Source organism: Malaclemys terrapin, chromosome 1 (assembly GCF_027887155.1).
Source record: "Malaclemys terrapin pileata isolate rMalTer1 chromosome 1, rMalTer1.hap1, whole genome shotgun sequence".
NCBI lineage: Eukaryota > Metazoa > Chordata > Testudines > Emydidae > Malaclemys > Malaclemys terrapin.
In genome coordinates this window covers 315,586,131-315,608,462 of record NC_071505.1, presented here as the reverse complement: position 1 = coordinate 315,608,462, position 22,332 = coordinate 315,586,131, and the positions used below count along the sequence as shown (strand labels likewise).

The 22,332-nt window shown below is 39.6% G+C and overlaps 1 protein-coding gene across 1 annotated transcript in view; it reads left to right on the top strand.

The window, feature by feature from the left end:
- DDX10 (DEAD-box helicase 10) overlaps positions 1-22,332 on the top strand; it is a 324,167-nt gene that overhangs the window by 174,748 nt on the left and 127,087 nt on the right. The window contains exon 14 of the mRNA XM_054015515.1: positions 19,335-19,448. Coding sequence (XP_053871490.1) covers positions 19,335-19,448 — 114 coding nt within the window. The remainder of the gene's footprint in view (positions 1-19,334; positions 19,449-22,332) is intronic.

Here is a 22,332-nt window from a genome sequence, read left to right as displayed (position 1 = left end):
CTCCATGATTTCTAGCCTTTCTCAACCTTTCCCATGGAACATCCTTGACTTCATGAGTAACTTTGCCTCTTCACATCACCTACTAGGGTTGTCCTCCTTCCTGTATTTTCTACAATCATCTTAAAGGCAATCCCATGTTCTGCAAATCTTTATATTGTCAGATGTCTCTTACCTGTGTAAAGAGTGAGTTTGGGGAAGCCAATAGTCCAGTTTAATGAATCTTAAACTGTGGTGCTTGGAATTTTGGTGGTCTGGAACACTTGCTGTTGATACGTGAAGTTGCTCCCATCACAGTGGGGAAGTGTGCACAATTGAAATAGGAGACAATCCCCACCCTTCTAGAAAGCTTCAGTTGTGCATAGATTGTCTATTGTCTTTCAGCCAACGATCTCAAAGTGCTTTACTGATGTAGATAAGTGTAATATTCACCTTTTACAGATGGAGAAACTGAGATACCAGGATTAAGTTAACTTCCCCAATTAGAGAGAGACAGTGAGAGAGCTTAGATTATAACTCACACTGAGACTGGGGTCTTTGTATTAACCACTAAAATACATTTAATTGCCCTCTTTAAGTTTAAACCTATTTGTAATGTTAATTACTTTTATGAAGTAATGTTATAGTGCATATTGCTGAATGATTGTTGTCCAGGACTGCTATTGTCTTACATTAATAAAAATAAGAACAGGAGTACTTGTGGCACCTTAGAGACTAACAAATTTATTAGAGCATAAGCTTTCGTGGACTACAGCCCACTTCATCGGATGCGTATAGAATGGAACATATATTGAGGAGATATATATACACACATACAGAGAGCATAAACAGGTGGGAGTTGTCTTACCAACTCTGAGAGGCCAATTAATTAAGAGAAAAAAAAAAACTTTTGAAGTGATCACTTCAAAAGTTTTTTTTTTTTTTTTCCTCTTAATTTTAACCAGGAAGCAGAGATGGGTGTAACATTAATAAGATATGGAAGATATTTTTGTGTGCTGCGGAAATTGAAGATTTTCTCAAACTGTGACTTTTTGGGGCTGAAAATAATTGTAACAGCTAGAATTTATACAAGGTGTTTTACATTTTGATTGCGTTCTGTATGCTATGGTAATTTACAGAGCATGAAGAAAAGGTGCAGATCATAGTGCGAGGATTCATCTTCAGTTGTTAACTTGTCAGGCATCAGAGTTAGGAATGTATTAGCTATATTTTGTGGGGCTTATTAAAATGTAAGAAGTTAAAACAGAAGACTGTTTTGATTCAAACGTATAGGAAATTTTCATATACCACAAACTGATTAAAAGTTCATATGTTTCCATTTACTTAAGTTTTTAGCATGCATGAGGCAAACCCCCTGGGTTCGTTGCAATAATTGCTATTTCCTTTAAAATATATGGCATAGTTCTTAATATAGATTCCTAAAACATGGTTATTTTATAAGGTACAAATAAAAGACATGATTGGTCCACAGCCAACAGATACCTGAATTTTTCAAGACCAGGTGGGTGAGGAAAAACATCTCTTCTGTTGGTCGGAGAGACAAGGTTTTGTGTGTACATAGAGCTCTTCAGGTCTGGGAAATGTACTCAGTGTCGCAGCTAAATACAAGGTAAAACCGAATGTTTAGCATACGTAGTTAACATATTTCAAGGGACCATTCATGGCGAAGTGGCCTGTTAATATCCCTCCGGTCATAGGGGGGAAAGGAAGGGAGTCAATGTTTGTCAGTGTCTTGCCTGACTGATAATGGTGTTGTTCCTTTGCTGTGATATGGTAAAAGAGGAGCATCATTATTACCAAGATAGAGAGAACTTTGAGAGCAAAGAAATAATGGAGCGTGCTGCTGGCCAATCTTGGTGGTCACATTTATTAATTAATAGGTAAATAATAATTATCTTTTATATACTGCTTTATAAATTCAGGGTATTTTTTAAGGTTTCAGAGTAGCAGCCGTGTTAGTCTGTATCCGCAAAAATACCAGGAGTACTTGTGGCACCTTAGAGACTAACAAATTTATTAGAGCATAAGCTTTCGTGGACTGTAGTCCACTACAGTCCACGAAAGCTTATGCTCTAATAAATTTGTTAGTCTCTAAGGTGCCACAAGTACTCCTGGTATTTTTTAAAACGCTAATCCTCTGCACCTCTGAAGGCTGGGCAACATATTGCTATTATAAAACTGAAGCAGAGTCTCAGTGGTAGAACTAGGATTAGAATTCCCTACTCCCTACCTTGCTACCATGCCTCTATAATACTGGGTGTGTACTTGTTGTGGGAGTGGCAAGAGCATGTAGAGTATGTTGCTAGCAACACAACCTATAGAATTTACGAGATAGGTCCTACAAGATTGGGGTGCGGGATGTGGAATTGGAAAGCCAAAGGATGTAAAGCACCGCCTGTAGGAAAGCAGAGAGGAGCAGGGTGATGTATAATATCTATCTTCATTTGAAGGAGGAATAAGGTGAAAAATTGACATGCATATGCTCTCGTTCTGTACTTCCTGGAAAGTCGTGTGTGTGTGTTTGGGCGGGGGGAAGATAAGTCAAATGTCTTCAGGGAGGCCTTGATACAATCTGTCTTGAACTACCTACCTTTACTTGAATTCTCAGTGGGGGGGAGGGGGATTAAAGGTTCTAAAGCAGCTAGCCAGTTATGCTACTCCCCACCCACTTCTCTTCTCCACCTTTTCCCCCAATCACACTCTGGCTCATACCTCTATAGATGTGGGTCATTTGCAAACCAAGTAGATAGAGCTGTCCTGTGAATGATATTTTAGTTACTAGCTATTACTGTTTTTAGTCTCACTTCCTCCTGTTCCAGCCCTCCTGTTAATGTAACTACTGTTGTAGCCCTCCCTACCTTTAAATTATGAAGCCAGTACTGTTAGAGCAAATGATAGTTTGTAGTAATAGTTATTGTGACCTACCAGAAATTATAATATTTAGCACTTCAGTTTCAAAGCTCTGTGGAAATACTACTACTTTGGATGATGGTCCCTATGTGTATTCCACACGTGGATGCACATGCGCGCCATGCACAGGTCCGGAAGTGTTTTTCAGCAGTGTCCATTGACACATATGTGAGTAGTGCATCTCCTCGTGCCGAGAGAGAGTGCGGGTTGATGTGTCTCCAGTTCCTTCTTACCAGTGGATGACCTGAGTCACAACCTCATGTTCCTTCGCACTCTTAAGGCTTGTCTTCACTACCAGGGTAAGTCGACCTAAGTTACACTACTCCAGCTATGTGAATAATGTAGCTGGGATCGACGTAGCTTAGGTTGACGTACCCCGGTATCTTTACTGCGCTGCATCGACGGGAGACGCTCTCTGTTTGACTTACCTTAATCTTCTCGGGGAGCCTAGCTTCTCTTTGCCAGAAGCTGAGAATGAGAGACAGGGAATGGATCCTGTTCATTCCCTCTGGGGCACCTGGCATTGGCCACTGTCGGAAGACAGGATACTGGGCTAGATGGACCTTTGGTCTGACCCAGTATGGCCATTCTTATGTTCTTTTGAAAAAGGTAATGGAAATATTATATAAAATCGGAAGGCTAGAGAGGACTGGAATTTGAAATTTTAATTTTGTTTTCGAGATGGCTTTGGTGACTGCTGAAACATTTGACTGCACTCAAGCTACTTAAGCAATGTTTTATCTTTTTAATAATCATTCAAACTGAAATTTTGAGTTTGAAACAGCCCCATATTTACAGTGTCAAAAGACAATATGGTTATATGGAGTTAACAAAAACAAATCAGGAACTGTAAAAGTAACATTTGTACTTCAGTGTTAACACGTCCACTTTCTATATGTATAATGTTTTACATTCCTGATTTGATGGTTAAATGTATGTAATATATTATTGTTTGTTTCTAAATATATGCCACCAAATGCACAAGGTATGCAGGAGTCCTGTAATCTTAACTTTTGCATTTCCACGCTTGTTACTTCAACTACAAACTTAGGGCTATATCCTGTATTTTTGACTGTGGCCAAATTCAACAAAGCTATTCCTGATCCTGCATTGTGATTTGTTTACTGAGGCTACTCTCTAGTGCCTTGGTCCGCCTGTGAAGATCACAGTGCGAGGAAGAGGCCTGGATACTTTCCTCAGAACTTTGTACGATAGAGTTCTTCCTGTTGAATTTAGTTTTTACACATGTTTTCCTTGTTTTTAAATGGGGGAGAAGGGAGAGAAAGGGTGCACATTGTTGGTAATGTGAGCATTTAAGTGTTCCCAGTTAGTGTTTGAAGTTGCACCTTTTTCAGATGAATTAAGTGAGGAAGGAGTTCTCAACTTTTCTATACTCCTGGGGGAATTTTGCACCACTGCGCATGCGCAGAATCCATGGCTTCCACAGATTTCTTTGCTTCCCCGCAGAAAATGACTTTCTAACAGGCAGGCAAAGTGAAACTGCAAGAGCAATCATGCCCCACTCCCTAGCTGAGCAGGTACATCATTTCAGGCACCCGGAGCAGCCAGCGGAGAGGTAAATCACTGCAGGCCTGGGAACACCCCAGCCAGTGGCTCCTACCCTGAGCCAGAATCAGCTGCTAGCGCTGGTTGGGTTGGAGGCAGGAGAGGATGGGACTTCCTTTTCCCCTACAAGGAGTGGCTGGGGCTGTGTCAGACCCACCCCTAGAAACCTCCCACAGCTACAGGAAGTTCAGCATCCTCCCCTGCTTCCTTCCCCCATCACTCCCCCAGGCATCTGGACTTTTCCTACCCAGACACCCCCGCCAAGCCTCACCCCGTACACCCAGAACTCCCCAAGCCCTCCATACTCAAATCCCAGCCCACTGAACCTCAACCCCTGCATCTGGAGCCCCCCCCTGCATCCAGACCCCCTGCCTCTGGACCCCACCCCTGCATCCAGACCACCCCCCATTGAACTCCCTTTACTCAAACCCCCACTCTGATGAGCCCCACTCCCTGCACCCTCCTGAGCCCCCACATCCAGACCCCCATGCCACTGACTCACAACTAGCTGCACCCAGATCCCCACACCACCAAGCCCCACTCCCCTAGTACCCAGACCCCTCTCCTGAAACCCCCATACCCAGACCCCTCCTCTGAGCCCCAACCACTTGCACCTGGAACCCCCCCAACGAGTGTCTGTGCATCTGGATCCCCCATACCTACACCCCCAACTAAGCTGCCTTCACCCAGATTGTCCCACATAGAATCCTTTCACCCCACATCTGGATTCCCCCACACTAAGTTCTTCCATACTTGGATCCTGCCTGGTTGAGCCTGCCTGCCCCACACTTGGTGCTCCTGGCGTAGAGGGGCAGAGCCCCAAGGCGTTTCTGGGGCAGGTCCAGGCCTTAGTGCTGTGTCAGGGTCGGGTGCAGTCTCACCACTGAGTCCGTGTCCCGGGGAGGCTGCAGGGTGATCTCCCACCTCTGTGCAGCCAGTGGCCTGTGCTCCCCACTGCCATGCTGGAGCCTCTGCATTTATTTATTGACAAATAAAACTTGCAGAATTTTAAAGTGTTGGTGTGCAGAATTTTTAATTTTTTGGCACAGAATTTTTAAGTTTTTAGTGTAGAACATGCTCAGGAGTATGTTTGGTTAAAGACAGTTGTTGTTTTGCTTTGATTTGTTTTTACAAAAAGGAAGTTATTAGAGCAATAGCACATTAACTTGTGGTTCTTTGTGTTCACTGTATCCTGGCAACAGAAAAATATTTTAAAATTAGCTTTGCAATTCTTTCATTCTACAGTATTCTAAAATTGTGAAATCAATAATTTGGTGTATGCTGCTTTCTTCTGTCACTGAGAAATTTTTAATTATATCACTATGGGGGTCAGACTTTATTAAGGGAAATAATCATTGCAGATGTCCACTGATGTGCTGAACTCTGAGACATTTGAAAACTTTCAATTATTTTTTGTTTGGTGTTCGGGGAGGGGAAGGTGTTGAGAACTTTATATGGCAAAATGTTGTTTTTTATTAAACATACTTATTACTCAAATTTCTGACTGGATGTTGCTTAAATATTATAGCAAGTCACCTATGGAAAGAGACCATGTGTGGAAAATTCCAGCCCCAAAGCTAAATATTTCAGTAATCATATGAAAATTGTTAAAATGTTAAACTATATTGCAATCGTAACTGAAGGGGTTGCAATCCAAGTTTAATAACTATTTGTAAGTATGGATTTAAATCTCTGCTGAGAAATTTAGACTGCTCCAGTATCAAAGTATTAATACCATTTAAACAAAATCTGTACATTTAGGCCAATAAGACCCACACAAAGCAAAGAATATTTATCACTCAGAAATGCCCTCTCTTGTAAGCTTGAGCCAGAAGGATGTTCTCAGTAAAAATTTTCTATGGAGTTGACATTGGAACTATATACAAGAAAGCATTACCATTTTGCCATAGAGTAGCCTATTATATCACCACAGGAAGACGGTTGTAGCAGCTGCCATCAGCCTTTCTCCAAAAACAGCATATCTCTCAGAGCATTTATTGAACGGCACAAAAACAAAATTGTAATAGACAGATTCAGTCATGTTGGCTTTTGTCAGGCCAAATGGATGCTGGATCCACTAGTATTCTGTCTAATCATAATATACTGGGATTGGTAAACATTCTCCCTCTCTCTCTTGTTTCACATATTTCAGATGGTAGGACCCTCTGGCAATAGCAATGTGCACATTGTCCCCAGGTTGAGATCAAGAGAGTAGATGCACATTCGGTTTGATGCTTGTTAATGCCAGAGAGCTTCTCACAGTGGTTGAGGATCTCTTGATATTTTTTTGTTGCTTTTATGTTTGATGTTTAAGTAAGATGATGGACTGAGTCATCTTCTCAAATACCCTGCTAAAGTCCTTGTTGGATACGTTAAGATAGGAGTTAATACACAGTTGTATTAAAACAAACAACCCCCAGCCATATTACAATCCCCTTTACTCTGTCTTAAGGCTACTCTGTCCACTTTTAATAGTAGCAAGATTCTACCTCTCTAGTTTATTCTGGAATATGACGTAGTAGTGTGGTGGTGTGCTACATGGTAGGTAATGCATGCCATTTGTCTATTTGTCTTGCAATGAAGAATGGGCCTCCTCACCCTCACCTCCACGAAAAGCACCAATCTAACATACTGAAAACCACACCACTGTTCTGCTGAGAAATGTAGACTGCTCCAGTAATAAATAAGTAATTATTATTACAGGGATTTTGCAAAGGATGTGTGTTTAAAAAAAACAAACAACCCAGACCCCGACTGCAATTGTGGTCTGTTAGTAGGGTTACCAGTTTTGATTGGATGTATTCCTGGAGTTTTCATCACATGACACAATCTTTGATGAAAGATTAATGTTTAATTCCTGGAGATTCCAGGGCAATCCTGGAGGGTTGGCAGACCTTTCTTTTAGGATTATCGTTGTGATGTGATAATATTATGGACATTACTTTTGGTTTCAGTGTACACAAGAAAGGACGAGAGAGGGCCTGGGCAAATGCATTACTATCCGGAGAAGAGATCTTGGGGAAGGGATTCTTGACTGCAATCTTTGCTTCTACTTTGTGACCAGATGTAACTTAGTGAATATAAGATTTTAAAAAAATCTTTCTACTAGCACCCTCTGTCATTTCTAACTGCTTTTTGGGGAAGGAAAGGACAAAATATTTGCAGTTCTACAACAAAGTTAATTGGCTTTTGTGATTTTTTTCCCCCTCCCCACCAGATGTAAGATTTCTCTCCAGCATATATTTAGAATGTATTTCCCATGCTGTATAGTAGCCTGTCATTTAAAAATTAACTATAAAACTGATGCACAAGAAGAAAGAATGTCTAGAAAATACAGTAAAGTAGAAAAAGCTGAGAGGTCTTTTTTTTTTTTTTTTTTTTTTTTTACAAAAAGGAAAAAGTCTTTTTGTTCAGTTCACTAAATGATAAATGAGATCTGCCATGGAGTCTGATGATGTTTTTCATTTACTTTACTCTGTTACTTCAAAATATTCAGTCTGGCCGCTGAGAGAGTGTGTGTGAGTGAATAATTCTGGTGCTTCTGGAGACTGGAAAATTAGAAACCATAACAAATTGCAGAATAATGGTGTACCTTAAAGACTTCTTTTTAATAAGACAAGGCAGCTTTTCCATCCCTTTTCAACTTATGTTTTCTTGTACCCCTTACGCATTTTAGAAGATAATGAAAGATCAGGGATAGAAGATCTTGGTCCACTTGTAAAATGTTAAGAAATGAAATCAACATTATCATTGCTTAGGATTTTGTAACATGACCCACTATTCCCCCAAAAAAGCACAAATCAGACTTTCTCTCCAGATTGTTCCAGCTGCACGATTCCTGATGGAAGAGGCCTTTATTGAAAGTGACAGATTAAAAATTGGATTCCAACGGCAAGATTTGATTGGCTGTGTAATTTGGTTAAAGCACATAGGAAATATTTGTGCCTTCATTTCTATTTTGTTTTGTTTGGGTGGAAATCATTGAGAGTAGAACCATAATGACACTCTTCTCTTGCTTAGTAAAATTGAAGCTGTGGAATAGGGACAATGGAATCATCTTGGGCTAAAGCATTTTTGCCTGAGGTGTGGTAGAAATAGTCTCATGCTTGGAGAATGTGTGGCTGTTTGACTTCTTCATATATGTTTTAATGATTACATGTTTAATGAAACTTTACCCTGTGGTGATACAGTATTATGAATGGGGAAATTAATGTCTTTAAAAATCAGTTTACTCTAATCTGGGGCTGCAGTCAGTAGTATTAATCATAATTGTACAGTTGTTATATGATATCACTTCAGGGCAGAGTTAAGGTTGTTTAAGTGACCCAGACTGTGCATTTCCATACCTTTGCATGTATGAATTTCAAGTTTAACCTTCTAGTGTAACCTATTCTTAGGTTTGATTTCCTATAAACCTATAGGGTTTATAATACTGGTTTTTTAAATAATTACAGCATCCCTGTAATGTGTTATCGTAAATTATTCACTTTCAATGACGTCTCCACATTGACTTAGTTTTTGACTGGAAATTTGTAATATAGTTTGCTACTCAGAACTCAACCTGAAGAAAATTCTTTAGGAAGTCATGCTCCTGCCTGCTAGTGGCTTGGGGCATCAGAAGGGATGTCAGTGCTGCTAATGCTGACAGCTCATGGAGCTTCTTTTTTTAGCTTAAATGATAGACTGCAGTTGAATCTAAGATTCCTCGCTTCAGTGCCCAGCAGGGACACTGATCTGGAAGTGTAACAGATGTTATCAGGACTGTAAGTTACAGTCTGCAAAAAATTCATCTGTGACTTCATCCACATTAACTCTTTTAATGACAGATTTAAAAATATGCTTGCTTAGTCCTTGTTGATTTTACCCTATTAGAGACATTTCGGTCATACTAGTTTTCATAAATACTTTCTGGTAAGATAACATACATTGAATTTGCTGATACACGAGAATGGTTTATTTGTATAAGTGACTTAATACTATAATATTTATACTGTGGTTACATAAATTTGTGGTAATTCCAGGTTAAACATTTGGTTGCTTCCAGACACTATGGATTGCAGCTTTCACTGAGAAGACCTTGAAAATTGTTTCTGTATCCCGGCGGATTAATGGAAATGTGTGTTTAAAAAAAAAAAAAGGCTGTGGGAAATGCATTGTACAATGCTTTTTTCTTTTGAGACAGCTGCAGCTTTTAAATCAGAGTAGCAACATTAATATTCTTTTCTATATTAATGTGCAGAAATTCAAACGCCATAAAGGGTTTGTCTACACTGCAAATAGCCAGCTGACTTGGGCTCAACGGCCTGTTTAATTGTGGTGTAGATGTTCAAGCCTGGGCTGTAGAACCCTGTGAGGTGAGAGGGTCCCAGAGTTTGGGCCCAAGCCTGAATGTCTACACTGCAATTAAACAGCCTCCTAGCCTGGATCCATCCATGGATCGTGGATGACCACATCACACGATCCATTGTCTACAGTCAAGCTCTAAGATACAACCGCATTTGCTCCAATCCCTCAGACAAACACCTACAAGATCTCTATCCAGTGTTCTTAAAACTACAGTACCCACCTGCTGAAGTGAAGAAACAGATTGACAGAGCCAGAAGAGTACCCGGAAGTCACCTACTACAGGACAGGCCCAACAAAGAAAGTAACAGAACGCCACTAGCCGTCACCTTCAGCCCCCAACTAAAACCTCTCCAGCGCATCAAGGATCTACAACCAATCCTCATTCTTACAGATCTTGAAAGACAGGCCAGTCCTCGCTTACAGACAGTCCCCAAACCTGAAACAAATACTCACCAGCAACCACACAACAAAAACACTAACCCAGGAACCTATCCTTGTAACAAAGCCCGTTGCCAACTCTGTCCACATATCTATTCAGGGTACACAATCATAAGACCTAACCACATCAGCCACACCATCGGGGCTTGTTCACCTGCACAGCTACCATTCTGATATATGCCATCGTGTGCCAGCAATGCCCCTTTGCCATGTACATTGACCAAACCGGACAGTCTCTATGCAAAAGAATAAATGGACACAAATCAGACATCAAGAATTATAACATTCAAAAACCAGTCAGAGAACACTTCAACCTCCCTGGACACTCAATTACAGACCTAAAAGTCACAGTTCTTCAACAAAAAACTTCAAAAACAGATTCCAACGAGAAACTGCAGAACTGGAATTAATTTGCAAACAGGACACCATCAGATTAGGCCTAAATAAAGACTGGGAGTGGATGGGACATTACACAAACTAAAAACTATTTCCCCATGCTAATTTTTCCCCTACTGTTACTCAGACAGTCTTGTCAACTGTTTGAAATTGGCCATCCTGATTATCACTACAAAAGTTTTTTTTCTCCTGCTGATAATAGCCCACCTTAATTGATTAGTCTCGTTAGAGTTGGTATGGCAATCCCCATTTTTTCATGGTGTGTGTGTGTGTAATATAATATTCCTACTATATTTTCCACTGCATGCATCTGATGAAGTGGGTTTTAGCCCATGAAAGCTTATGCCCAGATAAATTTGTTAGCCTCAAAGGTGCCACAAGTACTCCTCGTTTGGCTCTTGCAGTTCCATGGAGACTGAGTGGGAATTAGACTGTTCCAGACATGATGGAGAAGGCACAGCCAAGTGGCTGAAGGATATGGACTCTCAAATACCTCTGCTGGAAGTCTCTCCTGAGAGCCAGGACATTGTAATGTCGATTAGTTTAGTACTAACAATGTGTGGACGCTGTACAAGGCACAAAGATGAAGACACCCTGTCCTCCTTCCTGTGATTTGAAGACTTTCTTTGGAGAGACTTTCTTTGGAGGGCAGTTTCTAGGAGGGAAAGAGTTGTGAGAACTTTATACAGAAGAGTGTGATATTCAGCATGGGGATATCTTAGCTCCCCCTGGGTAGCATCTTGGAGAAATATAAAAACAAGTGTGTGAAATTGAATACCAAATCCATTTTAAGTTCTTCAGCAGCAGTTGCTGTTGAATGCTGGGTAAAAATAATATGAAATAATAATGTTATGTGGTTTCTGAAAAATGAGAGTTCATGACCTTTCTTCCCAAGAATACGGAGGAAAAATCCCAAGACTGTAGGAAAGCAATAACACATTTTATACCTAACATGACATAGAAGTGATTACTCCATCATGACAATTTAGCCCTGGCATTGGACAGCTGTTGTGGTGAAGACACTATGCTCATTTTTACAGATTAACAGGCTGTAAACCTTGCCTTACCCAATGACTTGATATAAGTGAGTTGGAACGAAAGATGAAAATTGATTTTTTTAGCACCCACACCTGGTAGTTTAGCAGTCAAAACTACAAATCTGAAGCAAAGGTACAGGAAGGGACTGTAGGTGGTCTTGACACTAAACTAATGAGGCCATATTAGTATGTATCCAAGAGATAAATTGGGAAGTGTTCATTGAGTCTGGTCTTGGCGCTATTATTGAAATGTGAACAAGCAACTGGAATTTGTGTGTTGACCATTAAACAGTAAAAAATACTGGTTCTTTCACTTCTACAGTATCCTCCATTGATAATCATATTGCTGTGGGAACGTCTGTGGCAGAGCCAATACAGAGCATCTGTAGTAATGTAGCCAAGGAGGTTCTACACAATCAGTAGTCGTTGCAGTGGTGTTTTTTAAATGAATGTCTTTGGGATGTAACAATAGATGGTTTAAAATGAGTGGAAATTCTGAGATATCTTGCTTATAGAATATTGTCTCAATAAGGATTGCATTTTTAAGGGTGATTAAATTTGGTGTCTAAAAGCCTGGGGATATCTTTGTTCAGAAACCTCTGGGAGGAGAGATAGCTCAGTGGTTTGGGCATTGGCCTGCTAAACCCAGGGTTGTGAGTTCAATCCTTGAGGGGGCCACTTAGGGATTTGGGGCAAAATCAGTACTTGGTCCTGCTAGTGAAGGCAGGGAGCTGGACTTGATGACCTTTCAGGGTCCCTTCCAGTTCTATGAGCTAGGTATATCTCCATATATTTTTTTTTGTCTGGGGTTTGGTGTAGAAAAAACATCAGAATGGCCATATTGGGTCAGACCAAAGGTCCATCTAGCCCAGTATCCTGTCTTTCAACAGTGGCCAATGCCAGGTGCCCCAGAGGGAATGAACAGAACAGGTAGTCATCAAGTGATTCGTCCCCTGTCATCCATTACCAGCTTCTGGCAAACAGAGGCTAGGGACACCATCCCAGCCCATTCTGGCTAATAGCCATTGATGGACCTATCCTCCATGAATTTATCTAGTTTCTTTTTTGAACCCTGTTAGTCTTGGCCTTCACAACATCCTTTGGCAAAGAGTTCTACAGGTTGACTATTCATAGTGTGAAGAAATACTTCCTTTTGTTTGTTTTAAACCTGCTGTTCATTAATTTCGTTTGATGACCCCTAGTTCTTATGTTATGAGAAGGAATAAATAACACTTCTTTATTTAATTTCTCCACAGCAGTCATAATTTTATAGACCTCTATCACATCCCCCCCTTAGTTGTCTCTTTTTCCAAGCTGAAAAGTCCCAATCTTATTAATCTGTCCTCATATGGAAGCTGTTCCATACCTCTAATCATTTTTGTTGCCCCCTTTCTGAACCTTTTCCAATTCCAATATATCTTTCCAACAGATCTCTCAGTTAAGAACTAGATTTTTTTCATGAGAAAACTAAAGACCTTGAATATCTACACCATAGTTTAACTTCATGATTATATAATAGGATTCCTTAATTTCCTACTTTTTGTGCTTCTAAAAACTAATTTTAATTAGAAACTATTTAATAATCCAGCCAAAACCATCTGGCATGTACATGTGTAAGAAAAAAGAGAAAATTCAGGCTGCCGATAAATCTAGTTCTGTAACTGTTTTCATTTTACAGAATTTTGGTAAAGAAATTCCAATTTGAATCTACCTTCCAATACTTAGTAACTCTGTAGTATTTTAAAGATGCTAATTCTCGCCACACACCTGTAAGGTCATTTAACAATTACCCCCACCTCATACATGTGAAAACTGAGACTGGGAGGTTTTAGGGGCCTACATTTTCAAAGGTGCTGAGTACCTGCCCCTTTCTTTAAGGTAAATTGCAGTATTAGGTACTAAGCACATCTGAAAATAGGATCTGGTTGTAATTTTGGGTGCCAAACTTGATGCACTTAATCCTGAAGGTTTTCATATTAGTGACTTGAATTAGAACATAGTTGTTCCTAACTCATTCCATGGACCATGTTATGTTTTTAGCTTACTGAATAACAGTGTATCTTTTTTCATAAGAAGATGGTACTTAGTTGCTTCCCATTTTCTTTTGTCGATATTATAAACCAGTTAGGTAAGATTTTTGCACATTTTTTTCTTTACTGTTTTTCCTTCATCTCATAATGTAATAACAATTTCAAAGTGTGTGCTCATACTCACTGCAGACATAGTCTGTTCTTGTTTGAAGGCTTATTGGTTTAGTTCACCCATGGGATCCCTTTACTACTTGATTTAATTTTTTTCTCTTGTCTTTCTGTGTTATTGGCTGATGTTACTTGGCTATGTTCTGATATGCAGTGTTTTCAGAGTTTATAGTAGAGGGTTTGCCCAGACCTAATTTTTAAGCCCAACCCAAGCCCCCCTGACCTGAGCCAGAGAGGGTTGAGTGGTTTGCCGTGTGCCCTTCTTGCTGCACATCACCCTTTGCTGTACTATATGTGCTGCAGACTGAGGCACTGCAGCTCCGTGGCATACACGCTCTGCAGCATGCACAGGGCAGCGAGGTGGCAGTAGGAGCAGCCACCACTGCGATGACCCCCATAGGCAGTAGAGGGTCATCAGAGGCGACCTGACCGGAGCCCAAGAAGATTGCGTTGTTTTCCGACCCAAACCCAAAACTTGTAGTTGGGTCCTGTAGTGTTGCAGGAAGTTCTAGTTTGTAGTACAGCAACTACATAAACCTATTTGCAATAATTGTAGAGATGCTGTAGCATTATTTCCTCTAAAGTTACATTTCCTTTCTTGTCTATAATGTGTTTTAATGAACATTTGACTCAATACTATCTGTTCTATTAAAAAGATACATAGAGAAACATGTAATTATATTATTGCAAATATAGCTTTGACTATGCTATCTTGACATATATAAATATGCACTTGTACTTAAAACTAAACATACTTAAGGGGTGGGAATGAACTTAATGGCTCAGCTCACTGGTAATGGATAGCCCACAAGCAAGAGGCTTATCAGTTTGAAGCTAGAGAAAGTGCAGTAATTACTCTTGGGGGAATTCCACACCAAAAAATTAAAAGTTCTGTGCACAATATTTTAAAATTCTGCAAAATTCTGCATATTTTATTTGTCAAAATAACACAATGTAATCACTCCAGTTTCAATTATTTTGGTAATTTTTTAAACATACTTGTTAGCAAGTATGTCTAACAATACAGACCCTCAAAAAAAAAATCAGGAATTTTTTTTGACAAATAGATTTCTTACTAGGCATATTAATACAGAACTTTGAGTTATTCATTTAAACTACAATACAGAAACATATTTCCTGCACCGCACAGAAGCAGTGCAAAGGCTTGGGGGAGTCAGGGATAATGGAGGAGCAGAGGGAGAGGGAAGGAGCCTGGGAGTGAACATGTATGGTTGTTGGGTGTGGGTGGGAGAAATATGGAACAGTTTCTTTTGGGGAGAGGAGGAGGGATTGTTAGGTTGTTGGGGAGCCTCCCCTATGCAGACTCTGGCTGACCCCAAGCCTCTCCCATTCAGTCAGGCACATCTGCCTATGTCTCCTTGAATCCCCCCATCTCATGTGGCCCTGGAGCCCCTCCCATTCAGCCCTGGCTCAATGCTGTCACCCCACTAGCTCCTGAGCCCAGGGCCCAGTCTGTTTCCCCCCCCACTAGCCCTTCGGAGCACCAGTCTGTGACCCCTTAGCAGCCCTGTGTACCCCACTCTGCCTCCTAACCTGGCTCTATGGGCAGGCTGCTGTAATGAATGCAGTTGGCTGCTAGCTGTTACTGCTGGTCAGTCAGCTATTCTGGCGCCAAAGTGGGCTCTGGTGGGCGAAAAGCAGAACTACAGCACTTCTCATGCAGAATGTATTTTCTGGGGGGGGAGGAATTGTGCACCAGACATGAATTCTGTGCGTGGGCAGTGGTGCAGAATTCCCCTAGGAGTAAATAATAATACTTATCAGAATATCTCAAAGCACTTTGCAAAGAAGGACAGGTTCATCCTCATTTTACAAATGGGAAAACCAAGGCACAGAGATGAAGTGACTTGCCCATGGTCACTCAGCACAGCAGTGGCAGAGTTAAGGCTAGAACCCTGGTCTTCTGAGTCTGTCCAGTGTTCTATCCACTATAGATTAGCTATAGTTCAGCTCCTACGTTACAGGTGTTATTAACTGGCACCATGCAGAGACTAAGGATTGAATTGGGCTATAGAGAGCTAGCTACCCTCTACCCCTGAAATGTTCTATCTGCCTCACACCATAATGATGAGCATGGTATAAGAATAAAAGTAGTGTGGGGAAGCTTGTGCATATCTGTTTTGTGGATAAATAGGATGTCAGTCTCTAGGGTTTGTTAATCTGGCATCTTTCACTAGGACTGCATTTACCCCCATAAAGTTACAAGAGTTACTTATGGAAACTATGCCAGATTTTCCAACTCTGCACTGTATAAGAAGTGTAGCCCTTTTTTTTTTCTTAGCATACCTCTGTAGGACTCTCAATACTGCATACCATACAAATGTACCCTCACTTCTTATAGTCTGTCGGGCAAATGAAAAAAGGATTGCACCACCATGCATGCTGAAAAGACCCATTGGAAGCTATGTTCTAGCAGTGAAGCTTGTGCTAATGGGCTAGAGAAAACCTTTTTTCCCCTGATCTAAGCAATCAAGAGCTAAAACACACCTCACAGATTCAAAAATTTAATTTTACAAAATCAAATAACTGATGCATCTATTCTGAAGTATGTTCAGTCACATAGCGAAATAAATGTAAAAATAATTAGCAAATAAAAGTAACAGTTAATATGGAAAGCAGAAAAATAGTAAAAATACTATGTAAAATGTTAAAGTAAAAATAGTGTTTTAGGGAAATTTGTGTCTTAGCAACTTGAAGTAGATACATCTTTAAGTAGCTCATCCAGAGAATTCGTATTGTTGTATTGCTTATGTGGGTTTTTTTGCTGCATCAAGAAAATCTGGATATAGTAGGAAATCTTCTGCAGCAAATTAACACTTTAATGCTTTTCAGTGGCTAACCTTGTGGCTTTGATTGTTAGTGTGAATTACAAATTCAGAAGTGCTTTTGTGTTTGCTTATAAGTGCCACAAACCAGAAGAGAAGAGGATGGTGATTTCTGCCTACTGACAGAATACAGAACAGCAAAGTACCTCTGAGGGATAACTAGGAGAGAGCCCAGAAACGCCCTATGTAGCAGGCACATTTGACAATCTGTGAGGACAAATCCTCTTGCTTCTCCAAATAGTCTTGTGGTGGAATGTAAATAGGCTGCTACTTGAAATCCAGCCTATGGCTTCCCCTTTAAGATAAAGATAAATAGAATTACAGGGATGCTAGAACAGTTTCTATAGTGTGGGTGCTGAGAGCCATTGAACCAAACTGTAAATGCTGTGTATGATGGAAATCACTTCAAGCCAGGGGGTGCGACAGAACCCCCAGCATCCCGTTTCAGCACCTATGTAGAATAAAGCTTGAGCAGAGCTTCAAACACATTGCATTTGCAGGGCAAGTGATGAGATTGAGGGAAGGACACACTTTGCTAACCTGTTAAGGAAAGGAGTATAAGGCCAGTTAGTAATCGCTAGATAACACAACAAAAGTAGGTGACAGCACGGTTTTTCAATACTTCTCTCATTAGAGAAGTGCCGCTGCAGTTACTAGTTTTCATAATAGATGTGGTTGCCATCTGATAATATAGTACGTTAGCCTGTCATAAGCCATTTTTCCTCCACTTTCGCTAAGGTTGTCATTTTTTATTTTATGATGCATTATTTTCAGTGCATTAGTGTACTGACCATGAGGAAGATTTACTTTCTCCAGTGAATTTTTGCATTTCCCTTTATATTTAATGTAGTACAGTAAATGCAATATATTACATAACTAAAAATTTCAGGTTCTCCTAACCATTATTTCCTTTAGATTTATGTGACCCCTTTTCTCACCCTTGTCAAATATTGATACCAGTTCACAGACAATCCCTGTTGGGGTGAACAGTGGTTTCGTTCACGATACTGGTTTTTCAGGGATGATGAGTGATATGTATGTATACTTCCTACTGAGTCTTTGTGATCCATTTTGCTATAAAATGCCTGCTCTGCTGGCAATTGTAGCTGACAATACCTGCTGGAAGAGTGTATTCTATGTCACTTAGTACCTGAATAATACGTCTTCTGTATTTAAAAACACCCTCAAATTACTGATGTCTGGACCTGACATCTTATGTGATTCTATAGCCATGTAATCCCTGCCAATGGATGGGAGCAGATTATCTGTGAAATCGAAATGACAATCTTAATAGTCAACATTAACTATTTCACTGTTGATCATTTTTGCAGAAACATAGGATAATGTGCTTATTTCGTGGGCCCAAACTACTCCAGAACTGAAAGCCCCAGCTATTCCCTACCTGTTGGTCAAAACCTATGGCTTCCCTTTCTTCCAACAACTTTTGCAACGTAGCTGTTTTATCAGTTCATAAATCTCAAGCACCACAAACAGAAAACATGGGTATAGCATAAAATAAATGGTCAGAGTTTGTACTGACTGTATTGTTACTTTTTCTGGATAGCTCTGCTCATTCCATGGTAGTCATGGGAGAACATGTAGGGACGTGTGGATGGATTTTACTGTTTCTAACGTCCTAGTTGTGATTTCACTGTTGCACTCGAATGCACTGTTATAGTTTCTGTTGCACTCGGAAAGCTCTCTGTTAAATGGGATGAATCTAACACAGAAGTTAGATGCTGCAGGGGTTGGAACTGCAAACATAAATGCTATTTAACACTAAATCTCCACACTCTTTCTCTCATCTGAACACTCCCATGCATATGTTCATCCACTTCTTACATACTGTGGTTGGAGTGCAGGAGGGGAGGGTTGTGGAACTAGAGAGTTCCTTGGTAGCCACTTGTCACACATGATTTGGGGGAGCAGCGCCATGGGCGGCATCCAGCACCATGGGGTCTATTCATCCCTTCAGGTACCTGAACTCCTGCAAAGTGCACAGAAGCAGATCCGTGGTGAATGCTGCAGAAGTAGGTGGAGTTGAGTGTAACACCAAGGTCATGGTACCAGTCCATGTAAGGTGGTAGCTGTAGAAGCAGCAGTTGTTGTTTGCTGCTTTCCTGTCACGAGAGAGTAGTTACTCAGGCCCTCCGAGTCAGCCCAACCATTGTTTGGCTAGTCATGCTGCAGAGGGAAGCCAATGGCTTTAGCCAATGATATCTCAGTCTGTATCTAGAGTGTGCATTGGCTGTTGCCATATATGGGCAGTGAGAAGAGAGTCTGTCTCACAGCACCAACAAGTGAGTGTGAGTGTGAGGGTCCAGGTTGTCTGGTGCCAATAGGATGTAAGTTATTTAGAACACTCTAAAGATATTTATTTTTTTATTATATGACCTGAATCAAGCAGTTGAATCTATGCAAAAGTACCTTAGCCTTGTTTATATTAGGCATCCTATTCTAAAACTCACCTATAGTGTGTATGTTTTGGCAAATAGCATTTTACTTAATACCATAAACAGAAGTTAAAGTTTAAATCCTAGTGTATTCTTTTCTGATAAAAAGTAACCATGTTCTCTCCCATCTGCTTTTTTAAAATACAGAATACCTCAAATTCAAAATTGAAGAAGAAAGCAACTAAAACCAAAGAAGCCAAAAAAATATTGAAGAGGAAATTTAAAGTCAACACAAAAATTGTCTTTACTGAAGATGGGGAGGTAAGATGAGTTCAAAATATACTGCAGAGACTAGTGGTAGCTGAATTTGTATTTTCTGTGAAAACAAATATACTTCAAACTGAGTCATACACAGGGCTTCTGATTTTAGGTTTTAACTGGGAAACACTAATAAAACACCCTCAATTAAAAAAAATTGTGTTTATCCAATAAACCACTGGAAAAAACATTGGAAACGGTTACTTGTTTCTGAGGACTTGTTTAGATGGAGCTGTAATGCTCACAACAGGGGTGTGAATTCTGAAGTACACTGACATGTTGTACATTAATTGGTCCATGGAGACCCTGCTGGTGTGCACTAAAGGTTCCCTAGTGTGTTTTAACATAGCGCTGTATGAAACAGTACTACGTTAAAGCACACTAGGGTACATTACAAAGAGATTACTCCTTTTACAGCATATACTACTGTTGTGAGTAATGTGCGTAATATAATACAGAGAGCCCCAAAAAAACCACATTTTTGGACATCCACATAAGTCAAATTGTTTAAAAAAAAAACAAAAAACAACCAAAAAAAACCCCCCCTAAAAATGCAATTAATAAACCTCAAAAAACCCTAAACCCCTAGTTATTCAGTTTGGCCCAGATTTTCAAAAGTACTTTCTGCTCATCATTGGAGCTAGATTTGCAAAACAGCTGAGCTCCCATTTAAATCCAATTATACTGAGAACAATAGGAGCAGATGTATACTGAACACTTTTCATATAGTCCAATGTTTAAATGCGGGCTCTTGGGCTCTTTTGGAAATCTGGCCTTCCCAACTGCAGAAGGGAAAGTCTCAGGTGTTTTTTTTAAGGAAGATCTGTCAAATCCAATGCTATCACTTGAAAAAAGTTCTACCAATCCCTTGTATGGCAGTGGAATTAAAAGATGTGTCCCTATTTTTCTCTCAGATGTTCAGTATTTGTAGCTTTCATATGTCACCTGAGAAAAGGGGCCAAGCTTATATACCAAATAGCTGTGCATTGAACTCTAGTAATTTAATTGGATATCCTAACACCATTTGTAAAAATGTATTGATTTGTATATAGATGTGAACTACTGTATATTGCTAGCCACTCCAGTACTGTTTTGTTGTAACTCGAACAAGCAAACTTCAGTGCTGCTTAAATATTAAATCTAACATGATTTCACAAACATCAGAAGTTTGCTTTGTTTTTCTGTTTTCTGTGTTGAGATAAAAGGGAGCTTTGGCATTAGAGCAGTTTCATCAGTTAGTGGGATGTAAACTAAATATAGTGATCACTTTTAAAATTTCCCATGGAAAAATTCCCTCAGTAATTTTTAAAGTATATACTTCTGAAGAAACACATTTAAACTAGGCCTTTTAGATAGCTATGGTGCATAATGGACAAAATGCCTGGTTAGTGGAGTTACACCAGTAGTAAATTAGGCTCAGTGCATTCTCTTGGATTTCCAAGAACTGTAGTGAATCAAAAGAGCATGTGATTCCATCCATATACACATTTTTTAGTAGAGGTAAATTGTGTGTTTGTAAGGGGTTTTCAAAGGGAAAATATGAAAATTGTTTAAATTAAGCTGAAATCTAAATGCCTTTTTAAATAATTTAACATACTGCTATCTTTAATGCTGTTTTGGAACAAAAAGTGAACGCTGAGGGGGTGTAGTGTAATAGAAATTCTCTGCTTTAATTTTTTAGCAAGTGCTTTAAAATATTTCTGTTGCATTCTGAACCATAGATGCTGGTCTGTCAGTTTGTATAATTAGGACAATGTATTAAGACTTGTTCATGAATTTATGTGAAGGATGATCATGACTGCAGCTGCACTGTGTACAGAATATGAAATAGAAATGCTATTCTTATAATAACTCTTAAGGAAGTCTCACAGGAGAAAGCTACTGGAAAAGATTAATCATGGCTTTAAAGATACAAGCCTTCATTTCCAGATATTTGTGCATGCAGTTACCACCATTGTGTGTGTAAATTGGGTGTAATTGCATACACAAATGGTCAATTGTGCATTTAACTGGCCAATTCATATATATGCCTAATTGGACATACATTTTTAAAGATGCAGTTACACAAAGCTGACTTAAATTCTGGCTGATGAATTACAATTCTTTAGTAAGTCAGCTCATAATTAACAGAGGTAATTAGACCTGGTTGTGTGTTTAAAAACACAATCTTGGATACAAAACTTTGAGAAAGGGATTCATTTATTTTGAACTCCCAAACTGGTACGTGTAAGTATAGGAGGAACAAAGCATTCAAATTTAGCTGGTGGGCAGATAAGTGTTTCATGTGGTCCAGTGCAGTGAACCATAAAGCAGCGACTAAAATGAGCACGGGGATTATAGTTTAAACAGCAGAACAACAGAGAACAGGTTTTGGAGTTATTTATAGAAATATAAACTTTGCATCTGTAGAAGTTATTCCAACATTCTGGTGGGCTCTAATGAAACCACACGCTGAAGTTTTACTGTGCTACTTAATATATTTCTCTTTAGTAAAATAAAACTCTTTTTAAGATGTGTTTTCTGAATATTTGTACACAAATGAACTCAATTTTACAACAGGGAATACATTGCAATTGGTTTTATTTGTGGTTATTAAGGACCAGGAGGATGCAGCACAGAGTATTAGTAACTGATCCTCTTTCTCCTTGCCTGACAGCAGATCAAAATTCTGAACTTGTTTTCCCTTTTTTTGCAAAATATATTGGAGTGTCATATGTTTTCTCCACGTATATCCATTCTTTCATTTAAAAAAACCCTCCCACCCCAATCCACAACAACTACATTTTTGAAAGGCTACTCCAAAAGAAGGTTGCTTGTCATGTGAACAGATGTTTACAAGATTTTGTTAAAAACTTCTAAACCCTTGGCTTAAATCTCAGAAACTCAA